General features: G+C 35.7%; 1 protein-coding gene across 2 annotated transcripts in view; it reads right to left on the minus strand.

Annotated features, from left to right (window-relative positions):
- The window catches only part of LOC106874950 (DNA-dependent protein kinase catalytic subunit), a 187,811-nt gene that overhangs the window by 109,102 nt on the left and 51,475 nt on the right, over positions 1-27,234 (minus strand). Inside the window, exons 18-37 of one of the 2 annotated variants that reach the window (XM_089352834.1) lie at positions 25,544-25,627; positions 24,501-24,576; positions 23,688-23,786; positions 21,804-21,923; positions 19,986-20,142; positions 19,041-19,096; positions 16,720-16,912; positions 15,149-15,366; positions 13,998-14,105; positions 11,751-11,849; positions 7,989-8,107; positions 7,158-7,252; positions 5,381-5,483; positions 5,098-5,222; positions 4,496-4,565; positions 3,886-4,070; positions 2,747-2,888; positions 2,457-2,538; positions 756-878; positions 54-148 (exon numbers count right to left, since the gene is read on the minus strand). In XM_089352834.1, coding sequence (XP_089208960.1) covers positions 54-148; positions 756-878; positions 2,457-2,538; positions 2,747-2,888; positions 3,886-4,070; positions 4,496-4,565; positions 5,098-5,222; positions 5,381-5,483; positions 7,158-7,252; positions 7,989-8,107; positions 11,751-11,849; positions 13,998-14,105; positions 15,149-15,366; positions 16,720-16,912; positions 19,041-19,096; positions 19,986-20,142; positions 21,804-21,923; positions 23,688-23,786; positions 24,501-24,576; positions 25,544-25,627 — 2,349 coding nt within the window. The remainder of the gene's footprint in view (positions 1-53; positions 149-755; positions 879-2,456; positions 2,539-2,746; positions 2,889-3,885; positions 4,071-4,495; positions 4,566-5,097; positions 5,223-5,380; positions 5,484-7,157; positions 7,253-7,988; positions 8,108-11,750; positions 11,850-13,997; positions 14,106-15,148; positions 15,367-16,719; positions 16,913-19,040; positions 19,097-19,985; positions 20,143-21,803; positions 21,924-23,687; positions 23,787-24,500; positions 24,577-25,543; positions 25,628-27,234) is intronic. The other variant, XM_089352835.1, reaches the window with a different exon arrangement.

Below are 27,234 nucleotides of genomic sequence, written 5' to 3' on the forward strand. Positions count from 1 at the left end.
AACACAGCACATCTGATGAACCATATTTAGTATATAAAGACCATGCGTTTTACCTTTGATTAACAAGTTGATTCTTGATTGATTCTCTCATTTGTTGCCTGAATTCTGCAGGTAATTTTTTCAGAAAAATATTCAATAAGTTCTGTAACTAAAGCAAAAATAATAAGCAGGCATGTTGACGAAGTTGTGAATGGCAACAAAAGAAATTTAACAAACCTAGCTGATTGATTGATTGACTAAACAGTTAATCAAGCGATAAATTAATAAAAGAAGTGAAATAGAACCAGTGTGTGTATGTTTATTATTAACATAATGACCAACCCTCCTGAGATACAACAAAACTTTTTAATAATTTAAAATAATTTAATTTAAATATGTAAAAAAATAGGTAAAAAACCGAAAATAGAAAGCTTCTGACAATGAAGTTTTATAAAACCTTTATATTTCAGGTGTAAAGGCCCATCTTCAGAAGAAAATGATAATGCAGAAAGTCAGTTCTCACAATCATGTGCACAAACAAGCACGTATTATCAATTTTCTGTCAGCCATGTTAAGGGCAGATAAAAGAGATACAAAATGATGTTCACTGTCTTAAGATATTGTTGTGGTACTAGGTTATGCTGGGTAGGGAGTCAGAAGAAAACAGGACATGTCAAAGACAAAGGTCATTAACTAAAGTCGCAGAAAGTGAGATTAATGAGAATTGATAAAAATCTTTGGATACCTGATAATAATGATTAAAAAAATATAGTCACCTCGTCAGGTAGTTTATTGACAATTTCTAAATCTGTCAGGTTGAATCCAACATACTCAGGTTGCAGAACACACTCACAAATTAATCTCCATAGATGTGGGGTCCACACCTCATTAGGGATCACCTAAAACATGCCAAATTATTTAAAACAGAACAGGTTAATAAAACATTTTACAAATAAAAAAAAATATCTTAAGAATTAATTCAGTTGTCAGATGTTAACAGAAGGGGCATCTATGTGGTTATTTGATCAACAAGAAACAGCAGCTAAATTCCTCCTCAAATCCCACCAACTGTCTTAAAAGAGGAAGAAGACAGTTCCAGATTGATTATGCTTACATAAAAGATAAAACAGTGACAGTATACCTTTGATTATAGGCCTGCATAGTGAAGACTAACAACAACATTTAATAAACCAAGCAACATCATTATCATTCAGCATCAACTTCCTATGCTGGCATGAGTTGGACGGTTTGACTGGAACTGGTAAGCCAGAGAGCAGCACCAGGTTCCAGTTGGATTTCTACAGCTGGATGCTCTTCCTAATGCCAACCACTCCAAGAGTGTAGTGGGTGTTTTTCATGTATCACTGGCATGGGTGCCTTTTACATGTCACCAGCACCAGCTTCAAGTGTGATTTCACTTGGCTTGATGAGTCTTCTCAAACACAGCAAATTGCCAAAGGTCTTGGCCACTTGTCATTGCCTCTGTGAGACCCAACATTTAAAGATCATGCTTCACCACTTAGTCCCATGTCTTCCTTGGTTTACCTCTTCCACAGGTTTCCTCCAGATTCTCAAAATCTTGCACATATCACTGGAATTCATTAACAAATGACGTGTTGAGATCAATAACACAACATACAAGGTATACAATGGAAGAAATGGGAAGATTAAATAACATCTTGATAACTTGCATGAGTCAACATTAAATGCTGTCTCTTTGAGGGGAAAAAAAAAAGCAAAAAGCTAAACAAAACAAAAATCTCACAGAAAAAAACAGTGAACTGTTGCAATAAATTGACAAATTGTTGAATAACTGCAGTAATTTATTCGCAATTTAAAAAACTCATAATGATGATGAATTCAATGTGTTGTTTTTTTTCCAAGTGAACCAGCATTTGATGTCAACTTATACGTAACTAGACATTTTGTTTTCCCAAGAAGCTATTTAAAATTCAAGGTTCTTGCAGTGTTATTGTCTTGATAAGTAATCTGTCCACACTACTACTCAAAAGAGTACAATCATGAATGCAAGGAGTTGAATTGAGTTTCCTTCGCAGGATCTCTGGAGTAATGTTACTCAACAGGATGCATAACTCAGAGATCTGAGTCTCTCTAAGTTGACCTGCAACTTCTCCACACTGAGAAGTCATAACTCCAACATTACAACCATGTAATTAGAATATTGTAGGAAAACGTTGCAATACATATTCTTCAAGCCAAACTAATTAGCAGGAGACCTAGAGGTAGACCAAAACAAGAGGGTTGGATAATATGCATAGTCCCAGACATGCTTGAGAATCCAGCTGAAAAGTGTAATGATAGCTACTGATAGGACCCTATGGAAGGGGAGCATGAGTACTCTATCCCCTAAAACCCTCCCAGGAATTGTAAGTGGTGAAGCTGGCTGGCTGGATGGATTCTTTGATTTGGAATTACTTTGATTGTTGTACATGTATGAACAAAAAAATTGAACTCACAGAACAATTTTCAGCATCTTTGCTTTTCTTAAGAACAGTGGTTAGAAAGCTGAAAATCCTGATAATGACAGTACATTTGTTCCTGCAAAGAAGCAGAGGATGTAAAGGCTTTAGTAGGCTGATTGAATCTAAAAAGACTTAAATTTACAATATATGCTTCCTGATACCATGTTGGATTTTAAGGCCAAGTCAATCTCCACAGTAGGACAAAGTATATTTGCATAGACATCATGTATTTCAAAAATTTCATTGATGGAAAATAAATTCCTCAATAATGCAAAGTAACATACCTATTGAACTCTTCTTCTTCTTTAGGAGTGAAAAGAAGATAATCAGCATTAAAATTCTTTGTCAGAGTTTTCAAATCAGATAGTGCAATATACTCCAAAAAATAGCATACAGCTTTGATGATTTGAGAATTAGATTCAGCAACTGACAAAAAAAAAAAAAAAATGTTTTGTCATTAGTTTGCAATTAAAGAAAGTTTGTAATTTTGTAATTAGTTTTCTGAACTACCTTTTCATTCATTTGTTAAAATGGGTTGAAAGGATCTGCAAAGTCATATGACATGAACTGTTATAGCATCTTTCTTTGTGGATACAACTTTACTTTTGATTGTAGGTAACAAAGTACAAAGAGAAGTGATTTTTTATATTTCTGATTCACATTGATAGCTAATTTGAATAATGACTTGTTGGAATTAATGACTGGATCAAATGTTTGCAACCAACTAGTCACAAGAAAGTGCATGAGACTTAGTGGCATACATGTATAAGGGTACTGTAGCTATCAAATCAACATACTTGACGATTGAATGCATAGTTCAAGCTTTGTTTTGTGTTTTTAAGCAAATTACCCTATTCTGCTTCTTTCAGTAAGCCTCTCTTACAACAGACATCTTCTGTTTGGCAACTGACTGGCTAACAATAGAAGGGCACAATAGAAGCAATTTACTCTGACAATATATTCATATCTGATATTTCAAAACTCATCATATGTGTAAGCTAGGAAAACTAGGTGTAAACATTTAAAGTATTTATAGTATTTTCTACTTATACCACTAAGTATCTGGTGCATTTTAAAAATGTATTTGAAAAATTCATTAAGTACCTGGTTCATGTATTTTCTTGCAATAAATCATTTCAAGTTAGGACATTTCAATACCAGCAAAGTTCTTTGTTATACCACCAGGTTTCCAACTTGGTTATTAATGCCTATTTTATCAACTATTTCTATTGATTCACCAACACTAGTAAGTAACCAAATAATTTAGTTTCAAAATTAATCTCAACTATCATATTATCATATTCTTGAAGAAGAATGTTTAATTTACAATTATTTTATGTAGCTTATAAGCTTCACCTTGACTTTCTACTTTGTTTAATGACCTAAAAACAGTAACATAATAAAATAAATGAAATTTAATCACCTTGAAGCATTTGCTCTGGGCTCAATAAATTATTCTCAAAAACCCAAATGTAGCAATCTAACCCAGCTAAGAAATAATCAAACCATTGACAAGTTTTCTGGAGAGAGAAATGCTCTTTTATTTCTAATTGTGGACAATGCATAATTGAATTTGAAACATCAGAGCCTTCTCCACCACCTTCAAATCTAGAGAGAGAAAGAAAGAAAAAGGAGACAGAATCATAAACAATATTAATTGTTCAAGATGTTTCAGAAAAATAAGTGGTATCCTAAACAAGAACTTGGAATAATGTTGATGAATTAACAAGTACAGCATGCAAAAAAAAAAAAGAGGAAAGAAAAATGCTCTTTACTTTAACAAAATATATTTTAACAAGACCTTGGACAGATTTTATTATTCAAAACTTAAATCATATAATTTAGGTAAGACAAATACATAATTTTTTCTTCTGTGATGCCTCATGTTTGAATATGCCAATGTGATGATGAGGATGTAATTCCAGAAGTATCTTTGACACCATTTTGTTTTATCATAATACAAAATAGAGTCTCAATAGTACCTTAACTAATAGAAAAGTTAATAAAATAGAACATGTGTAATGGATGCTTACCTCTCAATAAAATAATTGTGACCTTCCTTCTTATAGAAAATTTGAAAAAATTCTTCAGATTGTTTTATTCCTGGACAAATAAATAATTCATAGTTTTATCTTTGATTAAAAGGTGAATGAATTAAGAAGAGAACTTGAATCCTCATATATGACTGGTACCTACATTATAGACCTCACCACAAATAACAAATAAATAAAATAAATGGCAAATGTTACTTAAGTGGGATTTGAAGTAAGAAAAGTGAGGAATGAAACTAAGTAATGCAAAGCATCTAATCTGGTGCTCAGAGGTTTTCGCTATGTGAAGAGCTGGCAAAACATTACATAAAATAATTGTGGAAACAGGGTTTATGTATGTATTTGTATTATAGTAGTTTGAAATTTTGGCACAAGACCAGCGATTTCAGGGAGGGGATATGTCGTTTATATTGACCCCAGTGTTCAACTAGTACTTACTTTATTGACCCTTAAAGGCAAAGATGGCCTCAACGGAATTTGAACTTAGAGCGTAATGATGGATGGAATGCTACTAAGCATTTTGCCTGACATGTTCACAATTCTGTCAGCTCACTGCCTTATACACAAACACATATTTTTCTTACCTTGAATTTGAGGAGCTAAATTATAAACAAGTTTCATACAAGCATGACGACAACTTGTTTGGGGACAACCACATTGTCGAACTAGCCAACGGACGGCACACACAAGGGTTATTTGGTTCCATTGACTACAATGATAGAAATAAAGGATTATTTACAGTCAAATCATCCAACCCATGTCAGCATCGAAAGAGGATGTTAAATGACGATGATGATGATGATGATGAATTAGCCTTGTGCTTAATAAAAAGAAACCAATTCAGTTACTGAAAGATATGGTAAGTACCTTGGCTGTTTACGAGCTGGGCTAACTTTTTGCAACATATCAGCTTTCTTCAAGATAATTCTTTCTAAGTGGTCCAAAGCTTTACAACACTGTGAATGGACACCTAATTATTAAAAACAGAAAGATAAAAGATAGAAAAATAAGTTAGAAAATCAGAGATAATATTAACAAAAAGCAATGTATTATAGTATATGAAATAGAATTGATATCTTTCTTACAACATGAAAATGAAAATTTTGCATTGGAAATTTAGTTTGTTGTTGTGGATTCTAGGTCAGTTCTGATTAAGCAGATGTACAATCAAAGGCATACCAACTATGGTCACCTTCTCTTTTCTTGAGGCATAGTGTACCTAGAAGCATATCATTCAATGTATCCCATCTCTTTTTTAAGACAGTAGGATTTGATTTGAGGAAGAATTTGCTGCTATTTCTAAACAGGTTGCATTATTGCAGTCACTTAGTTGTATGTTTTCTTTCTTTTTTTAAAGGTTGATTTTTGAAATATCTTGTCAATAGAATAGAGAGGTGGGAAGAGTAGGGTTCATGTCTGTAGACCTTTACAAGATATACTAGACCAAAAGATAAGGACATGAAAGGTCAATGTTCAGTTTGAATTTCTGAGGGTTGTCGGAAGGAGAGTCCAATTCTAAAACTGGAAGGTTTTTGACAAAAGTTTTACTGTGAAATAAATCCCATATCACAGAGCTTTTTCAAAACCTTTTTCCTTTAGAAGTTGAGGTGAGGTGGTTTAGATTGAGATGGCTTATAGTCAGCTTGCAAGTTTAGAATAGTAGCTACCATAGTATTTTCATCATCATCATTATCGATCTCACTTAGGTTTGTTCTTATTCCTGGTAGAATTTATGTGACTGCTGAAAGTTTGTGGATACCTTAGGTATCTGCAAACTTTCAATAGTCTTTCATGTGCTTAAAACCCTCCTGATAATCTTTCCTGTCCCTAAGAGGCTATTATTATTATTATTAGTCAGAATTGTTAGCATGCTAGGTAAATGCTTACTGGCATTTTGTCTGTCCTTATGTTCTGAGTTCAAATTCTGCCGAGGTTGACTTTGCCTTTCATCCTTTCAGGGTTAATAAAATAAGTACCTGTGAAACGCTGGGGTGCCCTCCCCAAAATTTTAAGCCTTGTACCTTCAGTAGAAAGGATTATTATTAGTTGTAGTAGTAGTAGTAGCTGTAGCAGCAGCAGCAGCAACGACAGGGTGAGGCAGGGGGAATAGAGCTTGGCTTGGGGAAGTTGTTCAACTGCATTGCTGAGTAAAGACTTACTTAGCTGGCTGGGAGGTTATTTAAGGATTAAATCTAGGATTACATCACTCTAAAAGTGCGGGCAGTTTTCCTAACAGAGGGGAAATACTTGTACCTGGTATAAAATCAAGCTATATTCAAGGCAGAACTATTTTTTGGTTCTGAAAAAGAAGCCTGCTTATTGTTATACAGCCATAGCCTTGGTAGACATTGGTCACCAGAATTAAGAGGGCCAGTCATTTGTAGGAAGTGTCAAAGTTTTAGCTTAAGATTTTTAATGACTAAGTGGAGTTTTCAGCTTTGGATAATGCATGTTTGGTAAAGAAATGCCATAGTTGATAGTAGATGTTAATTCACAGAAGAGGTGGACTAAGTAGGAAGAACTATGAAACTGCTGCATTAAAAATAACTGTGGTTGCTTAACGATGACAATAGACCAAAATAAAATTAATGATTATGGCAGAGAAAAAATAATAAACAATACAAAATGGTAATGTAGAACTTACCTAAAGATTGGTCATCCTTGTGACATAAAGCTAAGCTTTTCACAAAATGTACCAAAAGGTTAAATACAAATTGATCAATCAGCATATCATGTTCTCTAAAATATAACAAAATGGAATAAAAATAAATAGTAACAAAAGATAAAATAAAAATGATATTGACTGGTGAAAGTGTAAGGTTATATTTTCACATCAATCTTTGGATTGGAAGAAGCCTGTCGTATATATGGGGTCGACTTGCTTGACTAAAGGCGGTGCTCCAGCATGGCCACAGTCAAATGACTGAAACAAGTAAAAGAGTATAGAATGAACTGATTGAACCATTATCTATTACTTTTTGTCCTTTCCCAAATCCTTGAACATTTGTTGCGCCTTACAATATCTGAGAGAAGGGCAGAAATGTAATGGAGAAAAGATTTTAAACATTGCATATTTCAATAAAGATTGAAGGCATTGAGCTGGCAGAGTTGTTAACATACCAGGCAAGATGCTTGGCGGCATTTCGTCTGTCATTGCACTCTGAGTTCAAGTTCTGCTGAGGCTGACTTTGTCTTTTGTCCTTTCTGGATCGATAAAATGAGCACCAGTTGAATACTGAGGTTGATGTAATTAACTTAACCCCTCTCCCAAAATTGCTGGCCTTGTGCCAAAATATGAACCAATATTTGCTCAAGTATTTAAGGAACACACTGATTGATATGTAGCATAGATAAAGAAAAAGAAAAGAAAAGAAGACATAATAAAGAAAAAAGTTAATATTCTGCTCAATTTATTACACAGAAGTGATAACTGATCTTGGATGTAATAGAGAAATAGAATCATTGGATTACAAACCTAAATATGGCATAAAAATTGTTGAAAGCTAAAGCAGCTCCCAGCCTCTTAAATGGGTCAGGATGAAGAGTATAGCTGTACAGTCGAGTTAAGACTGATGTTACATTTACTGGGTTTTTCTGCAAAAAATGAAAATATTTAATAGAGAGTAAAAATATAGGTGCAGGCATGGCTGTGGGATTAAGAAGGTTGCTTCCCAACTATGTGTTTTGGGTTCAATCCCATAGTTTGATATCTTGGGCAAGTGTCTTCTACTATAACTCTGGGTTGACCAAAGCCTAGTGAGTGGATGTGGTAGATGAAAACTGAAAGAAACTATTGATATCTGCCTGTTTGTTTCTATAGCATGGATGTATGCAAATGTGACGTGTGTGTGTGTGTATGTATGTCATTAAAATAAATAAATGTTTCTGAGTCATAAGGGTCAGATTCAGTGGTGTATATATTCCCCACCTGGATGGGATGCTGATCCGTCACAGGATTACTCCTTTTTGCCAGCTGAGTGAACTGGAGCAATGTGAAATGAAGTGTTTTGCTCAAGAACACAATGCATCGCCTGGTCAACAATCTTATCAATCTTAATGATTGATACAACTATCTTATCAATCTTAATGATCATGAGGTTAGAGTTAGGGTGTCCTAATCACTAAGCCACCTGCCTCCACTATGTGTGTCATTATTCGGTTTCATTAAGGTGGTGAGCTGGCAGAAGTGTTAGCATGCTGGGCGAAATGCTTAGCGGTAATTTCATCTGTCTTTATGTTCCGAGTTGAAATTCTGCCAAGGTCGACTTTGCCTTTCACCCTTTCGGGGTCGATAAATTAAGTACCAGTTGTGTACTGAGGTTGATGTAATCGAGTTAATCCCCTCCCTCAAAATTTCAGGCCTTGTGCCGAGAGTAGAAAAGATTATTCAGTTTCACTTCAAGATTTCTTGCCAAAAGAGAAAGAGCCAGTTTGTCACCTGTGTGTGTGTGTGTGTGTGTGTGTGTGTGTGTGTGTGTGTGTGTGTGTGTGTAAGTGCATATTTATATGTTTTACTTTATGTATGTATTCTCATACATATGGTTGAATATCTAGACATGCATATATGTACAGATTTTTAGTTCCAGTAATAGATTGAATCTGTAGTCTTCAAATCAGCTTTCTCCTTTCTGGTTTTGAGAAGCTTAAGTTTTCAAGATTGGTATTTAAGTAGTGTGTTACATATACCAGTGCCTCAATAATTACAAGTATAAACTCTGGATAACGGAAACTGAAAGAAGCCCGTCGTATATATGTGTGTGTGTGTGTATGTATGTTTGTGTGTCTGTGTTTGTCCCCCCACCATCGCTTGACAACCGATGCTGGTGTGTTTACGTCCCCGTAACTTAGCGCTTCGGCTAAATAGACCGATACAATAAGTACTAGGCTTACAAAGAATAAGTCCTGGGGTTGATTTGCTCGACTAAAGGCGGTACTCCAGCATGGCCACAGTCAAATGACTGAAACAAGTAAAAGATTGAATGAGTCGCCTTATTGGCACTTGTGCCAGTGGCATGTTAGAAAACCATTCAAGCGAGGTCGTTGCCAGTGCCACTGGACTGGCTCCTGTGCAGGTGGCACATAAAAAACACCATTTTGAGTGTGGCCGTTGCCAGTACCGTGTGACTGGCCCTTGTGCCGGTGGCACGTTAAAGCACCCACTACACTCTCGGAGTGGATGGCGTTAGGAAGGGCATCCAGCTGTAGATCAGTTGGAGCCTGGTGCAGCCATCCGGTTCACCAGTTCTCAGTCAAATCGTCCAACCCATGCTAGCATGGAAAGTGGACATTAAACGATGATGAGGATGATATATATATATATATATATCATCATCATCATCATCGTTTAACGTCCGCTTTCCATGCTAGCATGGGTTGGACGATTTGACTGAGGACTGGTGAAACCGGATGACAACACCAGGCTCCAGTCTAATTTGGCAGAGTTTCTACAGCTGGATGCCCTTCCTAACGCCAACCACTCAGAGAGTGTAGTGGGTGCTTTTACGTGTCACCCGCACGAAAACGGCCACGCTCGAAATGGTGTCTTTTATGTGCCACCCGCACAAGCCAGCCCAGGGGCACTGGCAACGATCTCGCTCGAAAATCCTACGGGAGCCAGTCAGGCGGTACTGGCAACGGCCACGCTCAAAATGGTGCATCTCATGTGCCACCCGCACAAGAACCAGTCCAGGGGCACTGGCAACGATCTTACTTGGCTTGCCGGGTCTTCTCACGCACAGCACATTTCCAAAGGTCTCGGTCAGTAGTCATCGCCTCGGTGAGGCCCAATGTACGAAGGTCTTGCCTCACCACCTGAGCCCAGGTCTTCCTGGGCCTACCTCTTCCACGGGTTCCCTCAACTGTTAGGGTGTGGCACTTTTTCACGCAGCTATCCTCATCCATTCTCACCACATGTCCATACCAGCGCAATCGTCTCTCTTGCACACCACAACTGATGCTTCTAATGTTCAGCTTTTCTCTCAAGATACTTACACTCTGACGGGTATTCACATTGACATTACACATCCAACGGAGCATACTGGCTTCATTCCTTGCGAGCTTACGTATGTCCTCAGCAGTTACAGCCCATGTTTCACTGCCATGTAGCATGGCTGTTCGTACGTATGCATACGGGCATTTTTTGCCATAAATATTATTATAGGTATTAGACAGTTACCCAGGATTAGAAATTACTGGAGCAATCAGGAACCTTTTGGCGATCAGTAGAGTGAGTTAACCAGTCATAATTTAATTTCTATAACTGAAAATTTATAGACATTTTACATTTTCATGATACTGCTACAGTATCACTATGTTCATATATATATATATATATATATATATATATATATATATATATATATCACACAGGAGATTTAATAGGAGTGAAATGTGTTACTTCCACCAATTGGCTTTACAGGCATCATCAACTGCATGTTTTAAAATATTTGCTCTCTTCGAGCAATATAATCCTGATTAACGTTTTTCAACTTGAAACCCACATATATAGGTGGTTTTCCTGACCAATTCCTTTTTTCAACTGAATTACAGCCATGCCAGGGCACCAACTTGGGAGCAAGTGAGCAATCAACATCAACTATTTTATCACTTTTACAGAACTAAATTTTAGCCTTTCTTTTGTAAAAGGAAGCAAACTGCTGCACGATTTTACATCGATATGTATATTACAAACTGACAGCCTCAACAGATTGATCAATCTGAAACTCAGTTAAAACAGGTCCACAGTAACATCAAACTCAAAACCATACTTGCAAAAACCTATTTAACTATTCAAGTTATGTCTACACCTTTTATTTTCTTAAAATTATTCTCAAATAGAGAAAACTTTAAAAAAGCCTTTCAAACTTATTTTTATTTCCACATCTCATCTGCTACAAACTGGAGGTCAGTTTAAAATAATCTTTAAAAACCAGTAATTTTTTAATTTAATTTTGTTTTTATTAATACTTCTCTATTAAGACCACAGGTTACTTCAGTCAACAGGGCACTGTAAACCGTTGTAACCAGGAAAAGTTTGAAATATATATATATACATACATACATACACACACAAACACATACCCACACACATACTCATACAAACAAACCATCTCTCTCACTATCATTCTCTTTATCATACTCTCTGACTCACCCACTCTCTTCATCTTACTTTCTAACTCTAGCATGGCTGGAGTCCATTCACTGAAAGGAATAAAAGGATGAAAGAATACATACTTACCTCACTACTTTTTCTTTTCAGAGACCATTTAAAAAATTCTGCAATGCATTTTGCACAAAAATCTCGAAGGCTTGTATCTTCAGACTGGATTATACCATCCTAAATGACAGAAGACCACAACTAGTCTCAAAATTATATATCATTCTTGTGTATGCATTTGTGTGTAACCATGTCAAGATATCACATGATAGTTGTAAATGAGCATGATTGTCATACAAGCGGGGTTGTTCATTTCCAGTTCTCTGTGAAAAGCATATCCAGTTATGGGAAAATATTACCTAGCTTGGAAACAGGTAAGAATTGGCAAAAGGAAACATGAGTTCTTTATCCTTAAACATCCTTAAACAAACCCTTATTCAAGGACTTTTTGAGTGGGATGGGCTACTCGACTTACTCCGACCTACAAGGTTATGAGCTATTTATCTTCAAATGAGATCATCATGTTGTGCATATATGGTTGTAATGCACACACCTGGTGTACCCTTATCAGAGGGAAAGTCATGATGGGTATACTGGGCTTTGTATATTTGTACCCCAGTGTCACTTTGATGATAAGTGCTGCTCTCTCACTCAGCAATAATGATAATAATAATAATAATAATAATAATAAAAACAACAACAACAATAATAATAATAACAATAACAACAACAACAACAACAACAACAACAATAATAATAATAATAATAATTATTATTATTATTATGAGACAGTTGACCACATCATCTAGGGCTGCCCAGTCCTTGCCAAGTCTGAATATGCATACAGACATGACAAAGTAAGCAGTTATATCCACTGGACAACATGCTAACTTAACAACATCAAAACTGACAGCAGGAGGTGGTATAAGCATGTGCCAAGCAAGGTACAAGACAACGATCAGGCCACAATCATCTGGGATATGCCAGTTCAAACTGAAAAAGAAATAAAAGCTAATCACCCAGATAATAGTTAAGGATTGGTGGAAAAATACCTGCTTACTGATAAACATTGCAGTCCTTTCTGATCAAAATATTGTCAAAAAAGAAGTGGAGAAATTATCAAAGTATAAAGACCTCGAAATTGAAGTATTCAAAATGTGGGGCATAAAGGTAAAACAATGCAAATAATAACTGGAGCATTCGGCATGATGAAAAATCATATGAGCAAAAATATAGAAGCTATACCTGGATCCTCAACTCTACATACTGTTCAAAAAAATAGCCCAGCTAGGAACAGCCCACATCTTATGTAAAATGACACTATCAATCCAATATTACAACCTAAACAAAACAACCCACAAATACAAGACACAGTGTATACAACATTTATCCATTGAAATAAACTCCCACCAGCAAACCAATAAACCAAAGCATTATACACTCATCACATAATACAAGCAGTAACACAACAAAAGACAACACCACACCTGAAGGAAAAAACTAACATAATACAGTACTGGAAAGAGTTCGCACACTCCCAACAGCAGAAAGGAACACAAATGCTGCACACACCCCAGCAACACTGCAGTATAGTAGGTGATGCTATATTGAAGTTATAATAATAATAATAATAATAATAATAATAATAATAATAATAATAATGAATAAATAAATAAATAAATAAATAATCATAAATAATCATAAATAATAATAATAATTGTTTCTAATTCAGGCACAAGGCCAGAAATTTTGAGGGGAAGAGTTTAGTTAATTACACAGATCCTGAAACTTGACTGATACCTATTTTATTGAACCTGGAGGAAAGAAAGGCAAAATTAACCTTGGCAAGTTTTGAACTCAAATCACAAAGCCAAAACTGCAAGGCAATTTTTCCACTGCTCTAACAGTTCTGCCGATCCATCAACCTCAGTAAAGAAAAGAAATAATGATTTCTTATTTGCTTCAAGGGCAATAAATAAGGTGATGTAGTTATGGGAAACAACAGAGTACAAAAAGATAGAAATGAAACAATACAACAAAGACACAGCCACCTAGAACCCATCAAAGAACTCCAAAGAACGAAAAACTACTTTGAAAACCAAGGGCAAAAACCCTCTCCTGGCTGTGTTCTCTAGCCTACAAATACATGCTAAGAGTAGACCCCTTCACACAAGTCATTCTCATTACTCATATCCATCTTTCAGTAAATTCACTGGCAGGCAGTATCTCTCTCTCCACATGGGTCTTCCTCATACAAAAGTATGGTAGTAATGATTTACAAAGGTATGAGTTTGTCTAACAAAAGCAAAAATTAAAATTCTTACTTACATAAATAGCATCCAAAAGGGCCATGGATTCTGCATTTTCAAACTTCTTGTTACTTGTAAACCAATGTATTAGTTGAAATACCAGGGTTTCAAACAGCTGTTTGGGAACCTAGAAAATTATCAATAAATTCATTTATATATATATATATATATATATATATATATTAGACAAGAACAGATAACAAACTCAAGGCTGTGAGGAGTTTTCAGGACATTTATAAAGAAAGAGATATAGTCTTACAGCTGTTTCTAGGATATTATGGATATCACTTCATCAGAGATGATGTGAAAGAGGTGAATGTTAGAGTTCAAAATAAGGAAATTATTATGGAAAAGGGAGAGATAGGGAAAATAGAGGGTAATAAAAGAATGAAAGTAGAAATAACATATAAAATATTGTCATTGCAGTTGTATTATTCGAGATATTATAAATGTCCTGGAAACTGCTCACAGCCTTGGCTTTGTTATCTGTTCATGTCTAATATATATATATATATATATATATATGCAGCCTAATACATGACCCACATTAAACTCCTCACTCGTATCACGATTGAACCAAAAGTTTGACTATGGTCTGTCCTTAGCACTTACTTAGCATTACCTGCCATTCTTTGGGTCTTCTAGACACCAATACCTTTTATACCCTCACTATATATATGCATATATACATACATATATGTACATACTTACATATATATTTATATATATGTGCATATATGGGTACAGGATGTCACGAAATGTAAACACCATGAATTCTGAATTACGAAAACAACACGAAATACCAGGTAAACTTATGAATGCAAACAAGAGAGACAATTGGAATACAAGACAAGTAACATAAAGAACGACCCTTCATTGGTTGTCGGCTGTTCAAAAGCCTTGCTAGTGGATTTTCAGAGATAGAAATTGAAAGAAGCCTGGCATTTCTTTGTTTGTTCATATGTGTGTGTGTGTCTGTGTGTGTGTATGTGTTTGTGTCTCTGAGTCTTGACATTATGTGATTGTTGTAAATAAATGCCATTCATTTCCAATACACAGCAAAAAACATGTTTGGCCATGGGGAAATATCACCTTGCTTGGAAACAGAAAAAGTTTGGTGACAGCTGTAGAAAATCTGTCTTAAGAGATTGAAACTTAAAAAAAACATACCTGATCCAAATCACATGCCAATTGGAGCAACACCGGAAAGACATTTTTATATATCGCTTCAAATGAGAAACAATAATCGCCTTCGACTGATGGTCCCTTCTGGACACTTTTTCCAAGAGAATACAGTACCGCAGAGTGCAAGAATTCACAGGCAGCAACTTTGGTCTGACGGTCACTTGATTTAGTAGCTAGCTCGAGAATAGGAGGTAAGAAAGGATCTGGGGGAAAAAAAAAACAACAAAAACACAAATGAAAGAAATAAAGTTAAGGCCGTCATTTTTTTTGGAATATTATCCTCTGATTAATTCATTACTTATGAAAAGCTTGAAGCAAAAATATAAGTAGAGAATGCAATAGAAGAACTGTTCTCCCCTTAATAAGCATTGAAAGTAATGAAGATACATGCAGAGAAAAGATCACAGTAACATACACTAGAAAAATAGTAGTTGAAGAGCACAGAACATTATTTACATAAGGCTCTTTTCATAAACAGAAAACATAAAAACCACAGCGAGCCTGGTGTAGCCATCTGGTTTCACCAGTCCTCAGTCAAATCGTCCAACCCATGCTAGCATGGAAAGTGGACGTTAAACGATGATGATGATGTATCTGAACTACATGGTCCGCAACCTGGTGTTCCAGTAGCAAAAGTCATATTGAAAGAAGAAATATATGATTTCTAACATAGGTACAAAGTCACACATTTTCTGGGGAAGGCTGGTCAAATAAATTGATCCTAGAACTTGGACTAGCATTTTTATTGACCTTGGAAGGATGAAAGACAACATCAAACCTAGGTTGAACTTGAAGTCAGGATATAAAACAGTGCAATGAGATACCACAAGGCATATTCCCTATTGCTATACTGATTCTGACATCCAAAGACAAAAATAATCCTTGTGATTTTATAATTTGCCATAAGGCTACAATTTTGTGGGGAAGGCTAAGTTAATTTTATCGACACCAGTTTATGACTGGTAATATTTTATAACACTGAGGAAAATGGAAAGCAAAGTTTACCTTAACAAAAGTTGAACTCAGAATGTAGCCTAATATTGGTTTCAAATTTTAGCACAAGCCAGGAATTTTGGGGGTGGGGCAAATCAGTTACATTGACCTTAGTACTTGACTGGTACTTATTTTATTGATTCTAAAAGAGAATCTTGGCAGAATTTGAACTTAGAACATAAAGATGAATGAAACACCACAAAGCATTTTGTCTGATGTTCTAATGATTCTGCCAGCTTTCTGTCTTAGAATGTAATCTAATATTGCAAGGTATTTGTCTCATGCCCAACCAACCCAATAATAATTGTTTCTATCATGGACACATGACCTCAAATTTGGGAGGAGGTATAGTTATATCAACTCCAGTACTTGACCCCTAGAAGAATGAAAAAGAATTCAGAATATTTATTTTATGAATCTTAGAAGGATAAAAGGCAAAAGTAACCTTGGTGAGATTTGAACTGAGAATGAAAAGAGCAACAACAGCAGTAACAACAACATTTTTTCCTATATTTCTATATGTATGTGAATGATAAATTTCAGTATATAATGATTGAAAGTACCTAAATAAATGGTTGGTTTCATGTCAGTAAAAGGTAAGTCAAATTTCAAGTGCTTCTCAGTGTCCCAGGCTACAGCATACTTCAAGACATCTTGGTCAGAATTTGCTAATAAATCTTTATTAAAATTGCCACCAATATTACCTAGGTATTTTGCAATTCTGTATTTTATTTTACTCAGTTCAGAGTCTGGATCCTGCTCAAAGAAAGAAAGGAGATAAAAAAAAAAATGAATATCAACAAATAAACAGTAATAAAACTATGGCAAGATATTCTGGCAACTCAATGGTGCTGATGATATGAAAATAAAAATACATCTAGTCCATACTGTAAAGTGATTGGTATTAGAAGGGGCATCCGGTCATAGAAGCCATGTCAAAACTACATCACTGGAGCATGATGTAGTCCTTGGGCCCATCAGATCCTGTCAAACTGTACAACCCAAGCCAACATGGAACATGGACACTAAATGATGATGATGATGATTTTTCATGCTGATTTTTTTTCTTTCCATTCATCAATGTTAATATTTTCAAAAAGAGTTTAAAAACAATAGAGTGTATTATTAATTCCTAACATTGGTACAAAGCCGAACATTTTGACTGTGGGAATATTCGATTATACTGACTGTTCTTAACTGGGCTTTTTTTCATGAACCCCAAAAGAATGAAACTGCCACAAGGTCTAGTCTTTGTGGCTGGGCCTTGTATGATGATTTGTATGCTCCAATGATCCTGAATGCTGCCAGGTAGGCTTCCCATGATGGTCAGGTCAAAGAATAGAGGCTAAACTAATACAGATCACTTCTTCCCAAAGGTAAAAATGTTAAAAATGGCTTCAAAAAAAAAACCAGAGTTACAGAAGCATTAATGACAATTCAAAACCAACAAGAACCAGGACAGAAAACAGCCTGGAGTTGAAAACAGTGGAGAAAAGTTGCCACAGGGAGTGAAAAGGTTATGTAAGTAAATGAATAAAAGGTAAAAGCTGAATGGATTTTAACTTAGAGTATTAATGGTTCTAGTGGAGGTGCAATGGCCTAGTGGTTAGGGCAGCGGACTCGCGGTCATAGGATCGCGGTTTCGATTCCCAGACCGGGCGTTTTGAGTGTTTATTGAGCGAAAACACCTAAAGTTCCACGAGGCTCCGGCAGGGGATGGTGGCGAACCCTGCTGTACTCTTTCACCACAACTTTCTCTCACTCTTACTTCCTGTTTCTGTTGTGCCTGTAATTCAAAGGGTCAGCCTTGTCACATTGTGTCACGCTGAATATCCCCGAGAACTACGTTAAGGGTACACGTGTCTGTGGAGTGCTCAGCCACTTGCACGTTAATTTCACGAGCAGGCTGTTCCGTTGATCGGATCAACTGGAACCCCCGACGTCGTAAGCGACGGAGTGCCAACAACAACAACAGCAATGGTTATAAGTAAAAACTCAAAAACATTTAGTCCACCATTCTATCAGTTCTGCCAATCTACAGCTTCTTTTCAAATTTAGTGTAATAGTAATACCTCCAAGAGCTGTAGCTTCTATAGTGGCTGAGGAATAATTACTAGAATACAAGTTTAATGCTGGTAACACATCCAGAAAAGTGGTTATTTAAGATAGAGAGACTAACTGAATTTCGTAAGGTGTTTACACAAAGTACTGGCAGTGGATTGTATAATGCATCTTTAGTTACACTATTTCTAGAATGCCTTTGAAATAGGCATATTCAATGAGGCTTGTCCTGTTGTGGGAAGGAGGAGGAGTTGTTATTGTCAATTAAAAGATGAGCATGTAAGTGTAGAAGATAATTGCTCCACTACTAAAAGGATGCTAATCTAAGAGAAGTAACTGTTCTCAGAAGAACTGGTACCCATTCTTCACAGATACTTTCAACCAAGGGTATGTGTACAATACAGTATCCTACTCAGGGACACAGCTTTCAGTGGGCTATAGCTTACAATCTATAAGATAGTGTTTATTTTATAATGTAATTGGTTGACATAGACCAATAGACCAATCACTGATTTACTGCAGTTTTGATGGTGAGAATGACACCAGGAGTATCTTCAACACAATGTGGTACAAATATCACAAAAGACATCGTTTGAAGAGCAGTTCTTCTTTTGTTGTTTTCTCATCAATGTTTATACCCTATGGCAAAAGACACTTGTCTGAAGTGTCACACAATGGGACCAAAACAGGAACTATGTGATTGCGGAATGAAATTCTTAAAGACACGCTTGCTTTATTTCTTTAGCTATTTCCAGTTAATGATGGCATATAAATAACAAGGAATAATTTTTAAAGGAGTTAATCAAGAAAATACCAGACATACCAGGATGTAGCGTTTCTTTTTTAAGTCTATATTAGTGAGGTCAATATCATCAGAACCTGGAATACAAAGGATCATAAAATGACACATGAAAATAAAATCATAATGAAGCAAACACAATATCATCTTATATATTATATAACATTATAATACATATTATATTATAATATACTATATAATACTATATATATTCTTGTATTCTTTAACTTATTACAATCATTGGACTGGGGCCATGCTTTTGAAGGTTTTAGTTGATCAGATTGATTCATGTTGACCTCAGTAGTATCACTGGTACTTATTTTATTGAACACAAAAGGGAGAAAGGCAAGGTTAGCATTATCTTACCAGCTATGAAGAAACAGAACTTGAATGATGTCAATTAATACAAAACATCTTTACATCATAAGAATTTTGAAACTTCAAGCGACATTTTTAATAGTGGAAGTAAATGAAGCTATAAATAATAGCATGTAGGATATTGGGTTACCAAAAAAGCAAAACCCTTGCATGGATAGCCTTTGACTTTTTCTAACTAAGGAGCTTTTTTTTTTAACTCAATATCTTAGATGTTATTAAGTATAGTTTTATCTGTTTCGAGTTCTACTAATATAAATGATATACAAATCATCTTTGTATACTACCCATGACATACACACATATATGTTCAGGCATGGCTTTGTGTTAAAAAGTTTGCTTCTCAAGCATATGGTTTTGGGTTCAGTTCTACTATGTAACACCTTCGGTAAGTGTCTTTTATCATACCTCTGGGCTGACCAAAGCCTTGTGAATAGATTTGGTAGATGAAAACTGAAAGAATCTATCGTCTTTTTTTAAACATATACTGAGAAATTACGGAAACAGATGAAGGTTATTATGGTAGAATAAAGTAACTCCTTTCTGAATGAATGCATGCCGTTGTACAAATAAAATATGTTAGCATTATCTTACCCCTTTCTGATGTTTTAATGAAGGGATCTAAATGAGGCAAAACTTGAGAATAAACAGTCTTCAAAGCATCTTGGGATAAACCTTCACTCCAGTATTCCAAAGTATCCATTGCAGCATTGGCAAGAGGAAGGTAGGTTGAACCAATAGAAAGTGACATCTAAGAAATCATAAATAGGCAAAACATTGTATTTATCAGATCATCTGTTTGTTGATGTGAGGGAGATGCTAAAATGAAAAGAAAAACAAAATGACAAAGGAGAATAGTTCAAACTACTCCTGAAGCACTGACAATATCTTCTCTTCTGTTCACCTTGCACCTTGAGGGTTTGCTCTGGCACTCCATCACTACCATTTTGTTATCTTCTCAGCTACTACCACCCATTTAAAATGCAGGGTAGCCATGTATCTTCTCTATAACACTTATGCCTGTCCCTCTATCATACTTTAATCTCTCAACATTTGGCATAAAGCCACCTTCTCCTTCTCACCCCCACTTGCCCCCTACATTAGTGGGGCTTGTTTTTTTTCCTTTTCTGGTACTTTTTTGGTTCTCTGTTTGCAAGTTGTTTAGCGACTTCACTGGTGCTGGTGGCCCAAGAAAAGTTCTCAGTACACATTTGTAAACAGGTTGGCATTAGGAAGGGCAAAGCTGACATTGAAGCACAATACAGCTCTGCAGTTTGTCAGACTCTGTGAAACCATCCAACCCATACCAGCATGAAAACTGATGAGAATGATGGTGACAGCATCAACAACAGTGATGACAACAACAGTGATGACAACAACAATGATGATAAATACAGTTTTTCTGATTTGATTCTTAATAAAAACAAAATAGGTAAAAGAATGCAGGTGAAACACAGAAACCAAGACAATGGGCTGTCCTTAACCCTTTTACTCATGAACACAACACGTTACCTGGTCCAGTAATTGAAACCATAATCTTACAATCCTGAGTCCAACACCCTAACCACTAAGCCACGTGCCTCCACTACTTGAATAAGGTTAGCTTGCAACTGATTAAGATAGAAAATCTTCTGCTTCTGAACAGGAAGCCTGATGTTTTAGATGTAGCTTTGTATTGTTTAGCTGAAATTCCTTTGAGAGAATATCAGAGATTGTGAAGCCTTTGGAGGGTTTTAGTCTGTGTTGAGGGTTTGCTATGTGGTTTAGTGGTGGTAGTGTAGTGCAAGGCTGTTTTCTTGATATGTGTAATAATTGTGTTTTGGTGACACAAGAGACTATAACACCATGCATCCACTGAAGAATGTTTTCAAAGATACTGTTGAATGGAAGCAATGCGGGGCAGGCCTGAGTTATGTGGACAGCATCTGTAATAAAGGGCTATCTTTTGTAGAATTCACTCTATTGTAAAGAACCAGGACCAGTCTCTATCTCTAATGAAAAGGAAGAAGGGTATGAGAGAGAGAGAGGGAGAGGGAGAGAGAGAGAGAGAGAGAGAGAGAGAGAGAAGCAGGAGTGTTGACACATACTGAGATGGTGTAAAGTCAACAGGAAACTTCCATTCCAAGGAATAAAACATAGAACCAATACAAGAGTAATTTCGTTTGGATGTTCTCTTCCCAGACAAGCTCAAAGACTTTGCTGATGTCAGACAACACTTCCATTGATTTTGCAAAAGTTTAAGAACATGAAATCAATGATGAGAAGAGAAGCATGAAGCATGACTAAAAAAAAGATAATGAAAAATTCTTCATTTCCCAAATCTTCATTAAACTAATTGATTTCTTCATAATTTTATCACTAGTTTTTATTAGTGCTGGGATAGGATTTTTCTTTCAATAAATCAAAACTTACCCGAATAGCTGGCAAAAGGTCACTGATTTGATCTACAATAAGTTCTGTGGGAAGAGACAATACCAATGTCAGGCAGGCAGCAAGTAATTCCTCTTTGTATTGTTTCAGTTGTACTAAAATCTGAAAAATAAAAATCAAAGAAAATAAAAGAAAGAAAAAAAAAAGCATAGTTGATATGTACTTTGTATTTTCAGGTATTCTAGTTTGAACTATGAAAACTATATTAAACTTTAAAACATTTATAAAAAAAAAAAAAAGTTACAGTATCATCATCATTGTTTAATGTCCACTTTCCATGCTAGCATGGGTTGGACGATTTGACTGAGGACTGGTGAAACCGGATGGCAACACCAGCCTCCAATCTGATTTGGCAGAGTTTCCACAAATCAGATTGGAGGCTGGTGTTGCCATCCGGTTTCACCAGTCCTCAGTCAAATCGTCCAACCCATGCTAGCATGGAAAGCGGATGTTAAACGATGATGATAATGATGATGATGATACTGTAACATTTTTTGTTACAGTATATATTGTCATATTTTGCCTTTGCCATTCTTTTATGAAGGGTGTATGAAAAGGTTCACAGACAGATTATGAAGGAGTGATGCTAGAACTGTGAAATCTTGCATGCATTAATTTCAACTCTTCTGATTCACAGTATAGCTTCTTTCCAGGTAAACTGACATCTGACTGTTCAAAGAAGACTTTAAAAGTAACATGTAGCAACTTCTCTTAAAATTTGGCATCATAGAAAAGGGTTTAGTCCCCAAGGACATTCCTGATGATATAGTTGCTACATAAAGGGATGACACTCAAACTTTATCAACAATGTAAAAGCAGGCAACTGAAATAAAGAGGAGAAAGAAGAATTTTGAAGATGCTCCAAGGTCTAGACGTGCTGAAACTGCCACCATTGAGAAAAACATTGATCTTGTTAACCATATGGAGACAGATGACAGGTGATTGATTATTAGTCAAATAGCTGTTGCTCTAAGTATATCCTGTGAGAAAGTTGAGAATATTCTGCACATTGAACTTGGCAAGATGAAGGTTTGCTGAACTGTTGAGTTAAGGGGGTGTAAACAAACCAACACTGGGACAAATACAAGACTAAGAGAAATACACACATGATAGACATCCATACAGCTTCTGTCTACCAAATTCACTCACAAGGCATTGGTTGGCCTGAAGTTATAGCAGAACACATTCACCCAAAGGTGCTACACAGTGGAAATGAACCTGAAACCATGTAGTTGCAGAGTAAGCTTCTTAACTACCACATCCTTGCGTATGCTTATACACAGCCATCATTCATAATTGTTAAAAAAGTATTGTGAGTTAGCAACAGAAAGTCATGAGTAGGTGGAGGTACACAAAAGAAGGTTTAAGTAATTAGGGAAGCCGAAGAAAACTTGGTTATGCATTTCAGATGATCATGAATTGCAATAAGTGGTAGTGATGTACTACAGGCTCTACTCTCTTCAAAAACAGATATAAAAATGATAATGATGATGACAATGGCAATCTGTATTCTTTATAACTGAAACAATACTAGGTAACACTATCATCATCATCATCATCATTTAATGTCCATTTTCCATGCTGGTATGGGTTGGATGGTTTGACCAAAAACTGGTAAGCTACATCAGGTTTCAATCTAATTTGGCATGGTTTCCATAGCTGGATGCCCTTCCTAACGCCAACCACTCCAAGAGTGTAGTGGGTGCTGTGAAATGATAATCTATATAAGGAAAAAAAAAAACCACATATGATATGCAAATGAATGATATTTGTTATGAAATTTACAGAGTTTACAAAATGTAAACTATGTTAATACAGTTGTGAGCAATAGATTCAATTTAAGTAGGATATAAGCCATTTCTGTACCTCCTTACTATACTTCTTTATGAGTATACAACAAGCAATCTTCTCTGCATTTGTCTGGTTTGAATCTTCAGTAATTTTTAAATTGTCAATGGAAATTCCCTGTAAATAGATAAACATAGAAATAGAAACATCAAAACAAATTTTACTTTGAATTTAGAATTAACAGCTGTAGGAGTAGAAGTGACAGCATATAATAATGATTTTAAGGTGTTGTTATGCATATATGTAGCTTAAAAAAACCCTCCCCTTCTATCCCTTTCCATAATTCACATTGCCTCTAAAGCTACTTCTTTGCTGAAGTAATGAACTAGTTAACTTGTTACTTTCACCACCCACTCTGAAGATATGAGATAGAAAGTGTAAGACTACAGCAGTTAGCTTTTTTTTCTTTTAAAGCTTGACACTTTAGAGAGAGAAAGCAAATCATTCATTAGCATTCAATTTAGTCAACCTACAGAAAATAATAGGCAAAATTCCCATAAATCACATTCTGCCATCCTAAATTAAGGCTATATTAAACAATACAGTTTCTAATATACAAATGGTGGGGTTGCCATGATTGGAAGTTCTTTCCTCATAGTTTTATTTTTCTATGACTCATCTGGGAATACACAATAAGGTTTACTTTGTGCCAATGTGAGAAGCAAACTTCTTAATCACCCCACCATATAAAGTGAGACAACATGGTCGTGTTTAGAATGCTTATGATTACAGGTCTGACTGATGAAAACTAACATAGGACTAAACGTTAACATCAATGTCTCAGTTGCTGATGATTCTTATTCATCAGTAGAATATTTTCTGAATTCATACCTTAAAGTAGTGCAAATCTCTGGCTATTTTCATACAGACAGTCAACAATCTGTGAAAACCACTAACAAGAGGTGTTCTGAAAAAGAAATAGAAGAAAATTCATAACTGTAACAACACATCACATACTGAAATTACAACACGATATCTTTGTTATACATGACTTTTCTAAGCATACTGTTACTCTTTTACTTGGTTCAGTCATTTGACTGTGGCCATGCTGGAGCACTGCCTTTAGTCGAGCAAATTGACCCCAGGACTTATTCTATCAGTCTCTTTTTGACGAACCGCTAAGTTACGGGGATGTAAACACACCAGCATCGGTTGTCAAGCGATGGTGAAGGGACAAACACAAACACACATACATATATATATATATATATATATATATATATATATATATATACATATATACGATGGGCTTCTTTCAGTTTCCGTCTACCAAATCTACTCACAAGGCTTTGGTCGGCCTGAGGCTATAGTGGAAGACACTTGCCCAAGGTGCCATGCAGTGGGACTGAACCTGGAACCATGTGGTTCGTAAACAAGCTAATTACCACACAGCCACTCCTATGCCTATGTAAGTATTATGATTTAAAGTAAGAAAAAAAAAAGAGAAAAAAAATTACTACTGGCTGTGTGGTAAGAAGCTTGCTTCCTCACCACATAGATCTGGGTTCAGTCCCACAGCATGGCACCTTGGGCAAGTGCCTTCTTTAGCCTCAGGCCAACCAAAGCCTTGTGAATGGATTTGGTAGATGGAAACTGAAAGAAGATTGTTGTGTGTAAACACACATAAATATATGTGTGTATTTGTATGTGTTGGTGTGTTTATGTCCCTGTAACATAGCAGCTTAGCAAAAGTGACCTATAAAATAAGTAACATCATAAAAAAAAAAGAAAAAATAAGTAGTGGGGTCGATTCATTTGAATAAAAATTCTTCAATATGGCCACAGTGTAATGACTGAAATAAGTTTAAAAAAAAAAAAAATCTAGGACTGTCTGTTATAAAATCTCAAACAGAAATATATATTTTTTTACTGACCTTGTGGAAATTTTAACCAGGAAATTGCAATATCTGAACAACCATTTTCTGAACATTTTTTTCTCATTTTTGTCCAGAAATTCACTGGAAAAGAAACGAAAAAATATAAAAACATAAACCAAGAGACACTTTTAGGAATTGTATTGATATGTATTTCAATAACATGTGGGAAGAAATAAATGAAAAATGCAAGGTTATAAGAAGAAAAGAGACTTAATTTTGATTTCATTTCATAGTTCTAAGCAAATAGTAGGCTGAGGTGTTTCAGTGTCAAATAGAATGCCATGTCTTTAGTTCAGATTTGCTGCATCTTAAAATTTACTGCTATGTAAATGTGTTGGTTAACCTACAATCAGTCCTGATCAACCAAACTTATGATCAGTGATGCTTTAGGTCATGTTTATTTATCTGTAACTTCATTATCCAATGTGTCCTTCCATTTTTGAAAATGAGAGGGTGTGATATGCGCATGATTTGCTATTTCTGGAAGATTGAGTAACCATGTAGATGTTGCTGGTATGCATGAGTGATTGTTGGTCTTCCATAAACAGCCTTACCTGGTCTTGTGCCTTGGTGGGGAACTTTCTAGGTGCAATCCCATGGTCATTCGTGACTAACAATGGTAGCAATTGTCTCTCTTCCCTGTGTGTGTGTGTGTGTGTGTGTGTGTGTTTCCTCGAGAATTTACTTTGTGAATAAATGACTGAATTGATGCTACGAAGATTATCATTTTTCGTATAATAAACTTCACAGATGAAACATGGTTTATTTTCACTCTCATCATCTAAAAATGCAGTCAATAATTCAAAAAATTTACAATTTTATTCAAGATTGATTCTCAGTTTGAAGACATTGAATAGAGCAGTTTCTCTGATCCTTCTGCCTGATACCTGCATTATTTTGGTACTTCTCTCTCACCTGTAATTGCTGTTGTGGATCCTTATGATATTTGGAACTTAGATTCAATGCATAAGGGCGGGTATAATGCAGTATGTTTTGTTTGAATTTGAGATGGCTTAAAGGGGGCAGAACCCCCCATGAAAATTCATAAATTTTCGATGTTGATGAAATTTCAACTATGGGTAATTGATACACATCAAGAAGTATTCTCAAAGTTTCCACTTCTCATGAGGATTCTAAGACCTCCCAATGGGGGCCTTAGCTCCCAAATTTTAGTAATTTTTTATGATCCAAAACTAGGTCAAAATTACTGAATAGATCTTAATGAAATTTTGAAATTATATTCTATGCATAAGGGTCATAATCCCCATGAAAATTCATATATTTTTGCTGTTGATGAAATTTTAACCATAGATATTAGATACAAATGAAGTAATATTTCTAAAATTTCATCTTCTTAGAAGTTACGAAGACCCCCTTCATGCGGACTTAACACCCACAATTTAGTCATTTTATCTAAGCAAAGATGAATACAGTTGTACTCTTGGAAGCTGAAGGGTCACCCGAGCATAAAAGATGAGCGTTATTTGTAATTCAATGGTACAACAGTGTAAGAGTTTGCTTTGAGATATACTTAGATTGTGATTTCTGCAATGTGGTGCATAAATTGTCAAGTAAATGAGAGGCATCTTTGCCTCCACTGATTCAGTTGCAAAGTGTTCAGTAAAGTTATTTGGTTGCAGACCTCCTTTGAGTCTTTTTATTATCACTGGGTCACACATAGTCCCCCG

The sequence above is a fragment of the Octopus bimaculoides genome, chromosome 5 (assembly GCF_046866305.1).
Source record: "Octopus bimaculoides isolate indiv1 chromosome 5, ASM4686630v1, whole genome shotgun sequence".
NCBI classification, from domain to species: Eukaryota; Metazoa; Mollusca; class Cephalopoda; order Octopoda; family Octopodidae; genus Octopus; species Octopus bimaculoides.